Source organism: Notolepis coatsorum, assembly GCF_963971535.1.
Source record: "Notolepis coatsorum genome assembly, chromosome: 4".
NCBI classification, from domain to species: Eukaryota; Metazoa; Chordata; class Actinopteri; order Aulopiformes; family Paralepididae; genus Notolepis; species Notolepis coatsorum.
Genome location: NC_140168.1, coordinates 94,096,901 through 94,115,453, shown reverse-complemented (window position 1 = coordinate 94,115,453; position 18,553 = coordinate 94,096,901). Strand labels below are relative to the sequence as shown.

Here is an 18,553-nt window from a genome sequence, read left to right as displayed (position 1 = left end):
GTTAGTTGAGTGTCTATAATATATACAATTATAGTATTATTGTACATGGCTATCATACAGGTATGTAAACCGTAATATATGGGTAGACTATAGGTCGAGGTAGGTAGTTATGTTTAACCTTAGAGGTGATATTACAGGTTGTGGAATAACCCTCCACCATCTTACCTGGGTGTTGTTTACATTAGCCACCTATGGGCAGCGGCTCTATGGTTATGGTTCTATGGTACCATAACGTTTCTACAACTAGACAAGTTCCAGGTTCAATCTAGAATATTAAAATCACATGTTATAACTGACATTCTCTCTCTCTCTCGCTCTCTCTCTCTTTCTGTCTGTCTCTCTCTCTCTGTCTTTCTCTCTCTCTCCTTTCTGTCTCTCCCCCCCCCTCTCTCTCTCTCTCTCTCCCCCTCTATCTCTCTCTCTCCCTCCCCCCTCCCCTCCTCTCTCCCCCCCTCCCTCTCTCTCTCTCCCCCTCTCTCCCTCTCCCCCCCTCTCTCCCCCCTCCCTCTCTCTCTCTCCCCCCTCTCTCTCTCGCTCCCCCCCTCTCATCTCTCTCCCCCCCCTCTCCTCTCTCCCCCCCTCCCCCCTCTCCCCCCCTCTCCTCTCTCTCCCCCCCTCCCCTCTCTCTCTCCCCCTCCCTCCCTCTCTCCCTCTCCCCCCCCTCCCCTCTCCCTCTCTCTCTCCCCCCCTCCCCTCTCTCTTCCCCCCCCTCCACTCTCCTCTCTCTCTCTCCCCCCCTCTCTCTCCCCCTCTCTCCTCTCTCTCCCCCCCTCTCCTGTCTCCCCCCCTCCCCTCTCTCTCTCCCCCTCCCTCCCTCTCTCCCTCTCCCCCTCTCCCCCCCCCTCCCCTCTCCCTCTCTCTCCCCCCCCCCCTCCCCTCTCTCTTCCCATCCCTCCGCTCTCCCCCTCCTCTCTCTCTCTCTCCCCCCCTCTCTCTCTCTCTCTCTCTCTCTCCCTCCCCCTCTCTCTCTCTCCCCCCTCTCCTCTCTCTCCCCCCCTCCCCTCTCCTCTCTCTCCCCCCCCTCCCCTCTCTCTCTCTCCCCCTCCCTCCCTCTCTCCCTATCCCCCCCTCTCCCTCTCTCTCTCTCCCCCCCTCCCCTCTCTCTCTCTCCCCCCTCCTCTCTCTCTCCCCCCCCCCCCCTCTCTCTCTCTCTCTCTCTCTCTCTCTCTCTCTCTCTATCCGTCCTCCTCTCTCCCCCTCCCTCCCTCCCTCCCCCTCCCCTCTCTCTCACTCTAGGTGTGGCAGTGTGGGGGAAGCCTGGAGATCCACCCCTGCTCCCACGTGGGCCACGTGTTCCCCAAGAAGGCCCCGTACGCTCGGCCCAACTTCCTCCAGAACACGGTCCGGGCCGCCGAGGTCTGGATGGACACGTACAAGCAGCACTTCTACAACAGGAACCCGCCGGCCCGCAAGGTGGGAGAACTAAATACCAGAGTATTGAAGCTGCACTATGGAACCTGTTGTGGAATATTTTAAATGAGCCAAGACCGTGAACTGTAGACATTCAGTATAAGTCAAATTGTATAAAAAATAACATAGTTTTATTTCTGTGGCCACAGAAAAGTATCCTCAGTTTACAATCAGAGACAAGTCTAACACACAAGCGTCTGACCAGAAAGTGAGAAAGAGCTCTGGTCAGATTTACATTCACTGCCACACGACAGCCGGTTAACCCTTTCACTGTGACAATACAGAAGGTTAGCCCTTTACTATCACACAACCGACGGCGATGCTCCATCATTAGCATCATTAGCTCCGCATAGCGAGCTAATGATGCTAATGATGGAGCATCGCCGTCGGTTGTGTGATAGTAAAGGGCTAACCTTCTGTCGTGTGGCAGTGAAAGGGCTAACCTTCTGTCGTGTGGCAGTGAAAGGGCTAACCTTCTGTCGTGTGGCAGTGAAAGGGCTAACCTTCTGTCGTGTGGCAGTGAAAGGGCTAACCTTCTGTCGTGTGGCAGTGAAAGGGCTAACCTTCTGTCGTGTGGCAGTGAAAGGGCTAACCTTCTGTCGTGTGGCAGTGAAAGGGTTAAATACCAGCTGGGAATGACGAATGAAAACAAAGATGAGAAAATGAAAACAAAAGATGGGTTTAGGGGTTTTGTCGTGTATGACACAAGACTGATATGAAGACTAACAACAAGAAAAGAACAAGATGTGATTCTTCTTGACGTGTCATATCTAAGTCAAGCTGTCCTGAGCCTTGGTCGTTGTTTTAAGAACACTGTTAAGACTGTCGCCCTAGTGTCTGAGCTGTATACTAGTTATAACTATATTAACTAGTCAAGGCTGTACGGAGAATACTGTATTTAAACAGAGCTATGAACATGTCCAGTAATGTAATTAGGATGAAACGTATAATATTTTCCACCACATAACTCTGTCATGAAACAGGATCACTTCTTTAGTCCAATCTAATGGTGCTTTTCCACTGCATGGTACCTACTCGACTCGACTCTACTTGGCCTTTTCGGTTTTCCATTGCCCACATTTTTCTTTTTGTACCTGCTTTGTCGAGGTTCCAAGCGGGTAGAAGAGGTACCAACAAGTGACATGAAACACTGCAGACCACTGATTGGTCAGAAGAGAGAATCATCACTACGTCATCATTGCGCTACACAGGGGGCGTCCTGCACAAAACACAAACCCGCCATCTTTAAATAGCCTCGCGAATACTAAACATTAGCATTCATTATTTGTTTGCAGCAAAAACAAAGTGCCATAAACAAAAAAGGATACATTCACAGTGTATTCTGCCTCATTTATTGATGAAACAAAACCAACAGCAACACAATTTACCACCAAGAACAAAGAGTTTAGTCACACAAACCCACCCATACCATACAATGAGTTTTGGTCATACATTTGATTGTTGTTCAAATACAGCTTGTAGGGTTTGCTTGTCACAAAATAAATCCCACTCTCAGTCAGTTGAGACTTATATTTGAGAGCATATCATTATGTTATCCATCACATTGGCTACTGTAACCTGGCACACTGATATGTCAGCCAAATCATGCCACGTTTCACCCCCCATACGTCTACTTTGCCAACAAGCCGCAGGACGGTGGGCAAGAGTGCTGCTACTTACAGCTGTGTCTCTGGTTGTCACCATGGAAGCTGCAATAAACGGTTGCCACGCCCACTGTGTGCCTGAAGGGAGTGGAAGCAGAGCGCTACCTACACACACACACACACACACACACACACACACACACACACACACACACACACACACACACACACACACACACACACACACACACACACACGACGCAACTCATAGGAAATACGGCTCTTGTTAAAACACTGTCATTCACATGCTTTCGAGCAACACTGTACTTATTGTACTTTTTTTTATGCCTATTATGTCTGTACTTTCTACATTGCACTACTTTCATTGTATTTTTTTATTTATTTTTTATACCCATTATGGCTGTACAATTGTATGCCTATGTTCATTTTGTGCTATTTGCTGTGACGCACTTTGAGCTGCAATCCATGTATGAAAGTTGCTATATAAATAGTTATTATTCTGGTACAGGGTATTGCCATATCTTGCTAGTATCGGTGTACCGGTGCAACACTACACTCCAGTGTACCTTTCCCTGCCCTTTCGCTGCCTGTCACTTCCCTGTTATTTACGTGTCTGAGGCGAAGGCCGTCTGGGCCAGAGAGCGAGCCCCACCCCCTGCCAGCGACGCTGTGTAACACCCAGCACAGTGTTTTATATTGTAATGGGAGTGGATCCACTTGGATTGAGATGCTTCACATGATATGATTCGCCTGTCTGGTTGTCAGCGCCTGATGAGACGCCGTCCGTCAGGGAGAGAGAGAGAGAGAGAGGGGGAGGGAGGGAGGAGAAAGAGATAGGGAGGGAGAGAGAGACAAAGAGGGGGAGAGGGAGGGAGAGAGGGAGAGATAAGAGACAAAGAGGGAGGGAGGGAGAGATAGTGAGAGAGGGGAGGGGGGGAGGTAGAGGGAGAGGTAGAGAGAGCGTGAGCGAGGGAGGGAGAGAGATAGAGGGGAGAGGGAGAGCTTGTTTGTGCACTTGTGTACCTGCACCATGCCTCTCGGGTTCGGAGTGTTAGCCAGCATCAAAGTTTCATGAATCTCGGTTTCACCTCCTCTGCAAAAAAGAAAAAGTACATTATTAATGCTGTGGATCTTTGATCAAACAATAAATTACTTGCCCAGAGGGAGCTGGAACACAGGGGGAGGGGATGCCAGAAGAGGGGGCTGCCAGAGGGGGAGGGGTGGGGGGGGCGCTGCCAGGGGAGAGCAGGTAGAGCCCTCGTGTTATCCTGGTGTCGTCACCACGCAGAGCCCTCGTCTGTTGCTACAAACACACTGTACACACAGGGCTATGGAGACATGATCCAATAGACTCTTTTTTATACCCCCGAGTCTCCTCAACACAGAGAGACCAACCCCAAGTCGATCTGCACTTTCTCTGCCGAGCTATAGTCACTTTTCCGCACCTACTCCTCTCGCAATGCGCAGATTGCCCAGGGAGTGTGTCTGGACAATCCAGAGAGATTCCGCGGGCAATCTGCGCATTGCGAGAGGAGTAGGTGCGGAAAAGTGACTATAGCTCGGCAGAGAAAGTGCAGATCGACTTGGGGTTGGTCTCTCCGTCAACTATGGCCAACTATGAGGGGAGGGGAGTTCTTCTGCACCTTTGCTGCCAGAAAATCCCATCCTGAGAATCCCCCTGTAGGCATCTGCCACACACTCACTCTCTCTCTCTGTCTGTCTGTCTGTCTGTCTGTCTGTCTGTCTGTCTGTCTGTCTGTCTGTCTGTCTGTCTGTCTGTCTGTCTGTCTGTCTGTCTGTCTCTCTGTGTTTCTCTCTCTCGCTCTCTCTCGCTCTCCTCTCTCTCTCTCAGAATCCCATGTGTGTGTTTTTAACTTCCATGGCTTTCATTGAAGTTGCTCAACACTTTAGCAAACACTGATATCTACAGCTCAACGGCTGAGCCAATCAGCTGCCAGCAGGTGTCTCCATCTGCTCGCTATAGCTACACGGATTCATCCGTCGTGTCCAGGATGCATGTTCAAGTGCCCCCCGTTAAGATAAGATAAGAATTAACTTTATTGTCCCCGAGGGGAAAATTTACTTGGAACATCAGTGCTGCATCATTCTGCGATAACAGTGTAAACAAAGAAGAAAATAATATATATATATACAATCATTCATTCATTCATTCAGTTAGTAAAAAGGACTTCAGACAAATATGACAATACATGGAGACATGCAACCATAATTCATAAGTAGGTAAACTCATTTCAAAAGCTTCAAAAAGCTTCATATTGCACCCTGCCCTAATTAAATTACAACATATTAAGACTTGGACAAGAAAGAAAGGTGACAGCCCACTGTTGGGTGGCACCTCAAAGGAATAGACCTCTAGTGTTATTTAGGAGAGCGATGGATGTAGGAAGGAAGGAGCTTGTAGCGGTTGCTCTTATATCTACTTGCTCTGAACCGTCTCCCTGAGGGAAGAACTTCATATTCAGGATATAGATTATGAGAAGGGTCCTGTAAGATTCTCTGTGCCTGGCTGGCCACTACTTTCTCAAAGATAGATTGGAGTGATGGATACTTGGTGTTTCCGGTCACCTTCATCTCTGCTTTCACTAGCCTTTCAATCTTCGACTTACACTGTACTGTGAGTGTACCAAGCCACACTGCCATCCCATATCTCATCAGGCTTTCTAAAATAAAGATGACCTTTTCTTGTAACAGTGAGGGGTTGTCTCACCAGAGAAATTGTGAAATATGTACATAGTGCACTTGTGAGCTGAGCTGTGACGAGAACCCTCTCTGTTGAAGCAAGCCGTTCAGAGTTGTGGCCACAATTGACGTAATTAATAACGTGCGTCTATGTGTCTGAAGAGAAAATGCTTGTATAAACGTAATTCTAGCCTACATCTAGGTTTGGGTATTTCCAACTACCCAAGTGGGGCCTAGGTTTGGGAACCGCTGCCCTAAAACCAGGTAGGGATGGGGACCGACTCCGGTACTTTTAAGGGTATCGACTGAATCACGAGTACCGATTCACGTGAGATCCACCGGTGACACGTAATTTTTTTTTAACATAAAAGAAGTTTTTGTCCGATGACGTCACCGTTTCGCTTACCGCAAAACGAAACCTATGAAGTGTGCCGCACGTTCACGTCAACGCTCACGTCAACGTTCACGCGTAGAATACACGCTTACCTAGGATTTGACTTGATTCAACAACAACAAGGCAGTCGGGGCAATGGCAAGCCGAAAACGGTCGCAAGTGTGGTTATACTTTACAAAGCTAGAGATGCAGACAACGCTCGCTGCAATATTATATATTATATATATATTAACAAATTGTTCTAAATAAATAATAATGATAATAAATTATTAGAAGTTTGGACTCATTATTTTGTCACTCTGCTTGTCCTCCCCAGGAGACCTACGGGGACATCTCCCAGCGGGTGCTGCTGAGGGAGAGGCTGAAGTGCAACAGCTTCCACTGGTACCTGAGGAACATCTACCCCGACCTCCACGTCCCCGAGGACCGCCAGGGCTGGCACGGCGCTGTGAGTGTCCGCGTCGTCCGGTATCCGCTTGCCACCATCGTCCTTGTTAGCACTCTGTTTTCCCCGACCGCCCGCCGGGTCCATTCACTCTCGACGGGGCTTTTGAGAATGATGTCAAGCAATTAAGTGATGGCAATGAAGTAGTGTCTGTAGCCGTGACGTTCGGACAGACCCAGGAGAGCTTGTCAAGTGTCCCGTAGCAGCGCGGGGCTATCGCTTTACACCGATCACAGGGCCAGTTAACGTAATGCCATTCCGTGGCCGCTTGTATCCGTGCCACCTTACAGCACCGCCGATGTATTCATCTCTTTAGTGTCAGGCGGCATGGCTCTACCCATGGAGTTACACGGGGAATGGAACGCCAGATCCTCGCAGTTGATACCCTGCTTGACCCATTGAGCGACACGGAAAATGGAACCCCTAACCCTGGCAGTTTAAGTGCCATGCTCATGCCCTACGCCGGTAATTGAACCCCTTAACTGGCAGCCGAGTTGTACTTGTACTTGAAAAGCGGTATGGATATAGACCTTTATTCATTCTACAGAGGAAATTAAACCCCCTTGGTACCACGCTCACCCCTACACCGCCAGTGTAATACAGTGCTAAGTAGGGCTGCACGATTCTTGCTAAAATGTGAATCACGATTTTTCTCTCTAAAGAATTGAGATCACGATTCTCTCACATGATTCTTATTTTTTCAATAAAATAATTTATTGCACTCTTTCTTAAACAGACAACATAACATATCAAAGTGCTTGACTTAAACTTTAAAAGTCTCTCTTTTAACCCTTTCTCTGCCACGCTTATATCCATCCTTATACCATCTTCTGCCAGCTCTATTTGTCTATGGAGAAGTTCCCCTTCTTTGCAGGGCTATAACTTTTTTAATTGTATTGCTAAATTGACATTATTATGGAAACAATCCCCACTACCACAATGAGAGTTTACCCAAATCAAAAACCCTGGGTAGACAAATCCGTCCGTGAAGCTCTGAGAGCGCGCACCAAAGCATACAACGACGGCCTAGTGGCAGGCAACATGAATGACCACAAGGTGGCGCGATACAACGTAAGGAGGACTGTGACGGAGGCCAAACGGCGCTACAAGGATAAAATTTAACTCCAGTTTGAACAGGCTGACTCTAGAGCTATGTGGCAGGGGCTCAAAACGATGACAGACTACAAAGGCGCCTCCCTCAAACTGAACAGTGACATCTCCTTAGCAAATGACCTCAATACCTTCTATGCAAGGTTTGATGCTGGTAATAACAACACCAGCCCACAAGCCACGGCAATGGGGGGGGGGGGGGTCTGCCACTGATGGAGACTCAGTGTTCAGGGTAACAGAGCATGAGGTGAGGCGGACCTTTAAAAAAGTGAATATCAGGAAGGCAGCAGGTCCGGACGGCATCCCCGGCCGCGTCCTAAAAGTCTGTGCCGACCAACTGGCCCCGGTATTCACTGACATATTTAACCTGTCCTTAGAACAGGCTGTCATCCCCACCTGCCTGAAGAAGTCCACTATTATCCCTGTACCCAAAAAATCCAAGCCTGCTTGCCTCAACGACTACCGCCCTGTAGCTCTCACCTCCATAGCCATGAAGTGCTTTGAGAAGCTAGTAAAGGGCTACATCTGCTCCTCCCTCCCCATCAACATGGACCCCCTGCAATTTGCATACCGCCCCAACAGGTCCACGGAGGACGCCATAGCCCATGTGCTGCACACAGCAGCATCACACCTGGACAAGAGGCAGGGGAACTATGTGAGAATGCTATTCATCGACTACAGCTCGGCATTCAATACCATAGTCCCCTCCATACTCATAGCCAAGCTCAGGGACCTGGGCTTGAACTATGACCTCTGCCAGTGGGTCTTGGACTTCCTGACGGGCAGACCCCAGGTGGTGAGAGCAGGCAACTGCACCTCCTCATCCATCACCCTCAACATAGGGGCCCCCCAGGGCTGTGTTCTGAGTCCCCTCCTCTACTCCCTGTACACACACGACTGTGTGGCTCAGCGGAGTAGCAATACAATCATCAAATTTGCTGACGACACAGTGGTGGTGGGACTGATCTCTGCCAACGATGAGAGGGCCTACCTGGAAGAGGTCAAGGTCCTGGCGGGATGGTGCCAGGAAAACAGCCTCTCCCTGAACGTCAGCAAAACAAAGGAGATGATTGTGGACTTCAGGAGGTCGGGGGTCAGGGACTACAGCCCCCTCAGCATCGACGGGGCACCGGTTGAGAGAGTCAACAGCTTTAAGTACCTCGGAGCCTACATATCCGAGGACTTGACATGGACCACACACATTGACAGTGTTGTGAAGAAGGCACGACAACGCCTCTACTTCCTCAGGCGCCTAAGGAAGTTCCAAGTCAGTCAGAAGATCCTTAAGAACTTCTACTCATGTACAATAGAGAGCATCTTGACTGGCAACATCACCTCCTGGTTTGGGAATAGCACTGCACAAGACCGAAGCAGACTACAAAGAGTGACACGTTCAGCCGAACGCACAATTGGAGGGGGGCTCCCCACCCTCCAGAACATTTACAACAAGCGTTGCAAGGGCAAGGCTAAGAGAATCATTAAAGACTCCAGTCACCCGAACAACTGCCTCTTTGAACTGCTGCGGTCAGGCAAGCGATACCGGAGTCTCAAGGCGAGCACAGAAAGACTCAGAAGAAGCTTCTATCCCCAGGCCATCAGGCTGCTAAACGAACAATGAACACTACACAACAACAACCATCAAACGCACATAGCACACACATCCACACGCACACACTCACTTTAAACAAACACACTGTAGCACCCACTCCACACACTTTATAGCACACACTCACTTTAAACAAACACACTGTAGCACCCACTCCCCACACTTTATATTTATTGATGAAGGATTGCACTACAACTTGTACACCTTACTGTAAATTGTACCTAAATTGTACCTCATCCCATTTCTGCTTTGCACTATATAGTACTGTACATTAGTACACTGCATAGTATTGTATATTATATGGTAACTCAGTTACGTCTATTCTGCATCGAACATTGTACATATGTCTATACTGAACACTGTGACCTCATTTTCTACTTCTAAATTACATGCTATACTATGTTATTTGATACTATCTTGTCTAGCACAGTCTCTGGAGCGTAACAGTAAGAAGCATTTTGTATGAAAGTATTCTGTACTTCTGTATGACAACTATTAAAGAAACTTAAACTTAAACATTCAACGTCAAGTATCTATCGTTTAGGATGTAGCAACGTTCTACTTTTTCATTCACATATTCATACTAAAATACGGTCTAAAGTATAAATGTTTTTATCGTTTACTGCAGCATTCTGCAGAACGTGAGTTATAGCCATAAATACATATATTAGATCATCAAATGTAGTTTGATACCGATTGACGTCAGATAAAAAATTTCAATTGTACAAGGTCCTAAACGTCATGCCTCATCATCTGCTGGTGACCGGAGGGTGGGGGGGGGTTTATAAGTCCGTGGCCCACGTTAAATCATCTATGTAGTATGGGTCATATATTGATCAGAGCAGTTTGTATCGAAAATAATAATCAAACGCGCTGAAACTCACCGCAGCTTCCTCTGACCGTTGGGTGATCAGCGTGGAGCAGAAAGATCGCTATTATGGGATGTTGATATATGCGATCCATTTCCAGGTTGTATAATACTATATACGTCCAAATCATGTTGTTTATCGAGTTATTGGCAACGGATCGCTATCCAGTGTATCAAGCTGGAGTCCCGCGAGCGATAGCGAGTGGCCGGACGAAATATGGGTGAGCACCACTTCCGGCCGCTCACTTCCGGTTTTGGCGATTCGCCGATCGGCCACCAGATGGCGGTCTTGAACCGTTGGAAAATATGGGTGAGCACCACTTCCGGCCGCTCACTTCCGGTTTTGGCGATTCGCCGATCGGCCACCAGATGGCGGTCTTGAACCGTTGGAGAGTTGAGTCCGACTACATGCCAGCTGGACCGGCTACCCTCCCCACTCCTCCAGACCATAGCACCGGACATCCTCCCATTCCTAACTGCAACCATCAACTCCTCACTCAACTCGGGGGTGGTCCCCACCTCCCTAAAACAAGCCAGAGTCACGCCCCTCATAAAAAAACCAACCCTGAACCCCACCGTCATAGCCAACTATCGTCCTGTCTCTCTTCTCTCCTTTCTTTCTAAAACACTTGAACGTGCTGTATCCAACCAACTTACTGCTTATCTCTTACAGAATGACCTCCTAGACCCCAATCAGTCTGGCTTCCGGACTGGCCACTCCACAGAAACGGCCCTCATTGCGGTCACAGAGGCACTTCACTTAGCAAAAGCGAAAGGCCTCTCCTCTGTCCTGATTCTCCTAGATCTATCTGCAGCCTTCGACACAGTCAACCATCAGATCCTCCTCGCGGCCCTCGCAGGAATGGGAGTGGCTGGATCTGCGCTGACATGGCTGACATCATACCTCAACGACCGCTCCTACCAAGTGTCATGGAGAGGGACTCTGTCGGCCACCCGCCCCCTCCGGACGGGTGTCCCCCAGGGCTCGGTCCTAGGACCCCTTCTCTTCTCCCTCTACACTAAATCACTGGGTAACATTATCACGTCTCATGGCTTCTCATATCATTGTTATGCCGATGATACTCAACTCTTCCTCTCCTTCCCTCCCTCAGATATCCACGTCTCTGAGCGGATCTCGGCCTGTCTGTCCGACATCTCCGCCTGGATGACGACCAACCACCTCAAACTGAACCTAAGCAAAACAGAATTGCTCCACCTGCCGGCCAAATCCTCCCCCCTGACCGACCTCTCCATCACAGTCGAGAATGCAGCTGTGACCGCGTCCCCGACCGCCAAGAACCTTGGTGTTGTCCTCGACGACCAGTTGAACTTCTCTGCTCACATCGCAGCGACAACCAGAACCTGCAGATTCCTCCTGAGCAACGTCAGAAGGATACGCCCCTTCCTGACAAAAGAAGCCACCCAACTCCTCATCCAATCAACAGTCATCTCCCGCCTCGACTACTGCAACGCACTGCTAGCTGGCCTCCCGGCCACTGCCACCAAGCCTCTTCAACTCATTCAAAACGCAGCGGCCCGCCTGATATCAAACCTACCGAAGTCGGCCCATGTCACCCCACTTCTTAGGGACCTGCACTGGCTCCCCATTGCTGCACGTATCCGCTTCAAGGCCCTCGACCTAGCATACCGTGCAGCAAAGGGAACCGCTCCCGCCTACCTCCGGTCAATGGTCTCTAACTACACACCCTCAAGACCCCTACGCTCTGCATCTTCTGGCCGCCTCAGACCTACTCCTATCCAAGCTCCCGGAGGGTCATCAAAGAGAAGCCGCCTATTCTCAGTCCTTGCCCCACAATGGTGGAATGAACTACCCATCCCAGTTAGGACAGCCGAATCCCGTCCAATCTTTCGCCGTCGACTAAAGACTCACTTCTTCAACCATTATCTGAAATGATTAAAAAAAAAAAAAAAAAAAATCTAACCCTGACTAACCTTACTGTCATGCACTTGTCCTAATAAACTAACCTACACTGTAACACGCAACACTTGATGAACATTGTTACTCAGCTGATAGAGTTGTACCCTTCTTGCTGTCTTGTCGTACAGAACTTGTAAGTCGCTTTGGATAAAAGCGTCAGCTAAATGACTAAATGTAAATGTAAATGAGAGGAGATCAACAGCAAGTCTCAAGTCTCCGTGGGTGAAATATGATTGCCATGACAGATTTTTGAAATATTGATCTCAAAGCCGTTGTACGACGTCATTGGCAGATTAAGCATGGTGAGCAATGACGTCTAAAGTCGTCCTTGGCGATTAAAAGGTTAACCCTTTAATCGCCAAGGATGCCGTAACACGTCATTGCTCGCCATGCTTAATCTGCCAATGACGCCGTAACACGTCATTGAGATCAATATTTCAAAAATCTGTGATGGCAATCATATTTCTCCCGCGGAGACTTGAGATCTCCTGTTGATCTCCTCTCAACTCTCCAACGGTTCAAGAGCGCCATCTGGTGGCCGATCGGCGGATCGCCCAAACAGCAAACCGGAAACAGAAAGTGGTGCTCATCCAAATTCGGTCCGACCACTCGCTATACTGTAGCTCCCGGGGCTCCATCTTGACACACTGGATAATCAATCGCTCGCCCTAACTCAATAAACAACGTTATTTGGACGTATATAGTATTATACAACCTGGAAATGGTTTATCTAGATCAACATCCCATAATAGCAAAATGTCTACTCCAAGCTGATCGCCCAACGGCCCGAGGAGACTGGGGTAAGTTTCAGCGTTTATTATTACCATGTTCGATACAAACTGCTCTGATGATCATATCACCCACACTACATGAATCATCTAACGTTGGCCACGGAATTATAAACGACCCCCCCCCCCCATCCGGTCAACATCAGATGATGAGTAGTAACTTCTAGAAGCACGTACATTTGAAATGTTTTATCTGGCGCCGATCGCTATCAAACTGTATTTGATCATCAATATAATGCATTTAGGGCTATAAATCACGTTCTGGAGAAAGCTGCAGAAAACGATAAGAACATATTTATACTTTAGACCGTATTTTAGTATGAATATGTGAATGAAAAAGTAGAACGTTGCTACATCCTAAATGATAGATAATTGACGTTGAATGGGCCATAGTAATGTCAATTTAGCAATACAATTTAAAAAGTTATAGCCCTGCAAAGAAGGGGAACTTCTCCATAGACAAATAGAGCTGGCAGAGGATGGTATAAGGATGTACATAAGCGTGGCAGATATATATATATACAATATAACTCAAGTCAGAATCGTCAAGATTTGTCATTTAGAAATGAGATTGCATAGGTCCATGAATCGAGATCGGGATTTTTTTTACGATTAATGGTGCAGCCCTAGTGCTAACTGTAGTCTCTTCCTTCCAGGTACGTAGCGCCGGAATGCACTCAGAATGTCTGGACTACAACGCTCCAGAGCACAGCCCCACAGGGACCCACCTCTCCCTGTTCGGCTGCCACGGCCAGGGGGGCAACCAGGTGGGTCAAGAGTCTCTCTCTCTCTCTTATCTCTTCTCCACATCTCCCTGTTCGGCTGCCACGGCCAGGGGGGCAACCAGGTGGGTCAAGAGTCTCTCTCTCTCTCTCTCTTATCTCTTCTCCACATCTCCCTGTTCGGCTGCCACGGCCAGGGGGGCAACCAGGTGGGTCAAGAGTCTCTCTCTCTCTCTCTCTTATCTCTTCTCCACGTCTCTCTGTTCGGCTGCCACGGCCAGGGGGGCAACCAGGTGGGTCAAGAGTCTCTCTCTCTCTCTCTCTTATCTCTTCTCCACATCTCTCTGTTCGGCTGCCACGGCCAGGGGGGCAACCAGGTGGGTCAAGAGTCTCTCTCTCTCTCTCTCTCTCTCTCTCTCTCTCTCTCTCTTATCTCTTCTCCACATCTCCCTGTTCGACTGCCACGGCCAGGGGGGCAACCAGGTGGGTCAAGAGTCTCTCTCTCTCTCTCTTATCTCTTCTCCACATCTCCCTGTTCGGCTGCCACGGCCAGGGGGGCAACCAGGTGGGTCAAGAGTCTCTCTCTCTCTCTCTCTCTCTCTTATCTCTTCTCCACATCTCCCTGTTCGGCTGCCACGGCCAGGGGGGCAACCAGGTGGGTCAAGAGTCTCTCTCTCTCTCTCTCTCTTATCTCTTCTCCACATCTCCCTGTTCGGCTGCCACGGCCAGGGGGGCAACCAGGTGGGTCAAGAGTCTCTCTCTCTCTCTCTCTCTCTCTTATCTCTTCTCCACATCTCCCTGTTCGGCTGCCACGGCCAGGGGAAGAGGAGTCACCCGTGGTTAACTTCTGAAGATTATACTCGGCCGGCATGACTGGAATTTGATATCAGGTTCTGTGTCGCAGGTATAGAACAGAATAGAAATCCTTTAATAATCCCGAGGGAAATTCGGCACTACAGATCGCTCACATTGAACAACAATAAACATTTAGGTATAGTCAATAGGAAAAATAAAATAAGAATGGGAATATAATAATATAAAAAATAAGAATAAAATAGAATAAAGAATACATATATACATTCTGGTATGTATATACATTCTAAAATCTTAAATATACAACTATCCAGCCAAATATATACAGAAATATACAGTCAAATGTACAGTAATAAGTGTAAAAATGTAAAGTGTAATCCAGGAAGATTGTGAGAAGTGTAAAAAGTGTCCAGAAAGATTTCGCCAGGCTGTACCGTCACCCTGTGCTCTGAGCGCCTGGATACTGGACTTTCTGAGTGAAAGGCCCCAGGCGGTCAGGGTGGAGGGTCAGACCTCCAACACCATCACCCTGAGTATCGGGTCCCCCCAGGGCTGTGTTCTGAGCCCCCTGCTGTACTCACTATACACACATGATTGTGTGGCCAAGTTCAGCTCCAACTCCATAGTGAAGTTTGCGGACGACACGGTGGTGGTGGGGCTGATCTCTGACAACGACGAGAAGGCCTACCGGGAGGAGGTTGAGGTACTGGAACGCTGGTGCCAGGACAACAGCCTGCTCCTGAACATTGGTAAAACCAAGGAGCTGATCGTGGATTTTAGAAGAATACACCAGGGGACACACACACCACTGGATAAACGGGGCTACCGTGGACAGGGTGAGCAGCTTCAAGTTCCTGGGGGTCCACATCTCAGAAGACCTGACATGGACAACACACAGACTCAGTCGTAAAGAAGGCGAAGCAGCGCCTCTACCACCTGAGACAGTTAAGGAAGTTCAGAGTATCTGGGAAGATACTCCAGTCCTTCTACTCCGGAGCTGTAGAGAGCATCTTGACTGGAAACATCACTGCCTGGTATGGAAACAGCAAGGCACAGGACAAGAAGGCCCTACAGAGAGTGGTGCGCTCAGCTGAGCATACTACGGCTATTGCACTACCACCCCTGCAGGTCTAAGAGGTGCAAATCCAGAGCCTGCAGAATAATGAAAGACCCTCACCACCCCAACAACAGTTCAAGCTGCTGCGGTCAGGCAAACGCCTGCGAACACCAGCAACTAGGACAGAGAGACTTCGGCTCAGCTTCTTCCCCCAGGCCATCAGAGTCTTGAACACTGAACTCTCCACACACATGAGCACACACATAACACACACACTGTATACGCTCACACACTAACAGTCACTTTAGCATGAACACACACACACACACACACACATGCTGCACACGCTCACACTCAACGGTCACTTTACACAATGAAAAGGTCACTTTAAAAAAGAAAAAAAAACAACGGGAGTGGTTCTTGTATAGTAAATAGATGGATATAGCAAGTTAGCATAAGGACACATAGTATAACTGTAGATTGTATAGTATAGCATTGTATAGTAGTTAGGGATGGGTACCTTTCACATTTGAACCGATACCGGTATCTGTGAATCGATACCGGTACCCAACGGTACCTTTTTTCGCTACTTTAGTCTCAAGAAATTTAATTTACCTACCTCAGTCGTAAAAAAAAGAAAATCCGGGGAGCTCCAGTAGCTCACCACGTACCGCGAGTGCTATTTCAGCGCCGTGGACAACCGTGCTCGTCACGGATCTGGGGCTGAGCGCGTTCGAATCCCGGACGGCAGCCGTGCCTTTCCCAGAGTGTCTTCCCCCCCATCTGAACCCTTTCAGCCTGTTTCTGTCGGTCGAACTTGACCAAGTATGAATGCGATGAAAAAGCGATAAACGCTAAAAGAACCAGCTGACTGGTCAAAGTAAAAAAAAATAAATAAAAAAATCCAAACTTCAAATAACTACAATTTCGACAGTTTTTGGCTTGTCATTGCTCCGACTGCTTTGTTGTTGAATCAAGTCAAATCCTAGGTAAGCATATATTGTGCGTGTGAACGTTGACATGAAAATAAAAAAGTTAAAAAAAAATAAAAAGTAAAAAGGGGACCCTGCATATATCGGTATTGGTTGATATCGGTATCGGAAATTAACAGTTGGACAATATCAGTATATCGGTATCGGTAAAAAAGCCAATATCGAACATCCCTATATAGTAGTGTACATAAGACCCAGTGCCTCATCCGTAGCTAACATTGTATTGCACTATCGCAGGACCTTAGCATGTCTTACCATGCTTTTTGTAAAATGTATGTACATTATACCTGTTATGTCTTATTCTTATTACTTGTATTATTGCACAAATGTCTTATTCTCATCCTATTCTTATTACTTGATGCACAATCGCTGTGGGCATGACCCCCCGCATTTCACTGTATGCTTGTATGCCGTGACAAATAAAACTCTTGACTTGACTTGTGATGCAGTGAGGCACAGTGATGCGTTATAGAGTCTGATGGCTGTTGGAACGAAGGACTTCCTGTGCCGTTCAGTGCTACATCTAGGGAGTCTTAGTCTAACACTGAACGTGCTCCTTCTTGTATCTAGTCTAGTCTTCCGCCACTCTACTGAAACGTTAGTACATTTGAAATGGAATGTTTTCCAACTCTTCAAGCATCCACCGAGTACGGCTGGATATCGATTTCCCGATTCGATTTCAATATCTTTGGTTAGGGATATTTCAGTCATTATAGGGATATTTCAGATTTATAGTGCACTCTATATTTGGAAACCAAATCTCAGAGTGCTACAGAGTAAATACAGACTTTAAAAACATAGGCAATTAAAAAACAAGACATAAAAGCATAAAAAAGGGATAAAACACACGAGGCATGTATAAAACGGTTAAAACTAAGGGAAGGCTTTTGTGAAGAGGTATGTTTTAAGTCCTCTTTTAAAGGAAGCAGTGGTCTGTGCCTGTGGTGCTCTGAGGTGGTCAGGGAGGGCGTTCCACAGGCGAGGAGGAGCAGCCGAGCAGAAGGCCTGGTCGCCCCCATGGTGCGGAGCTTGGTCCTGGGGGGAAGGAGGCGGTTTGTGTTGGCGGAGCGAAGGTTACGGGTGGAGGGTTCTGGGGTGAGGATCTTTGAGGTAGGGGGGGGGGGGGGGGGGGGGGCATTTCCGTGGATGCATTGATGGGTCAGAAGTAGGGGTGGGAATCACCAGAGGCCTCACGATACGATAGTGTTGCGATACAAAATATATTGCGATATGCGGAGTATTGCGATATTGGTATTGCGATATATTACCTTTTTTCAAATGCAAAGTAAAACTTTGTCAACATGTTTTGTCTAATAAAATAAAGTTCAGTCTGTTCATCTCACTTCAATCATTTTTATTGCAGAACATGGTATTTTCTCAAGCAGACAGATGTAAACACTGTAATCTGTGTCGCATGTACCTGACAAACTGAACTGTTTGTATTACAGTCATATTCCAACTTAACTGAATGCACGTGTGTGTGTGTGGACCACTGTACTATTACAGGTATTGAAATGAACAATGCAACTTCCTTATACAAAAAAAATAAAAATACTAAAAAATATAATTAAATTTTAAATATCGATACTTGGTGTCCCTGTATCGATACAGTATCGCCATGCAAAGTATCGCGATACTACTACATATCGATTTCCCCCCTCAGAAGGGATATTTAGTATTCAGTCCGGGTGGTGATGGGGAGCCAGTGCAGTGAGTGGAGGATGGGTGTGATGTGGTCGTGTTTACGCACTCTCTCACCAGGATCCTAGCAGCGCTGCTCTGGATGTATTGGAGCCTCTAGTTAGTTGCCATTAGTTGAGCATGCCAGGCACGTCTAACCACAGCCTGTACTAAGATAAGGGGGAGAGGAGAGGGCAGAGCACGTCTGACCACAGCCTGTACTAAAATAAGGGGGAGAGGAGAGGGCAGCGAGGCTCTCCCGTCTCATCCAGTCTGACGCGTGACGCAAAACACTGAGCCTCTCCTGGGAACAGGCATCCGGTCGACGTACCCGGCTCGCTCACGTTAACGGGCTCTCCTCTCTCACGTTAACGGGCTCTCTCCTGTCTCACGTTAACGGGCTC

At 48.0% G+C, this 18,553-nt stretch overlaps 1 protein-coding gene across 1 annotated transcript in view; it reads left to right on the top strand.

Annotated features, from left to right (window-relative positions):
- The window catches only part of poc1bl (POC1 centriolar protein homolog B (Chlamydomonas), like), a 157,444-nt gene that overhangs the window by 123,403 nt on the left and 15,488 nt on the right, over positions 1–18,553 (top strand). The window contains exons 7-9 of the mRNA XM_084312583.1: positions 1,237–1,413; positions 6,446–6,577; positions 13,542–13,652. Of these exons, the coding sequence (XP_084168709.1) occupies positions 1,237–1,413; positions 6,446–6,577; positions 13,542–13,652 (420 nt within the window). The remainder of the gene's footprint in view (positions 1–1,236; positions 1,414–6,445; positions 6,578–13,541; positions 13,653–18,553) is intronic.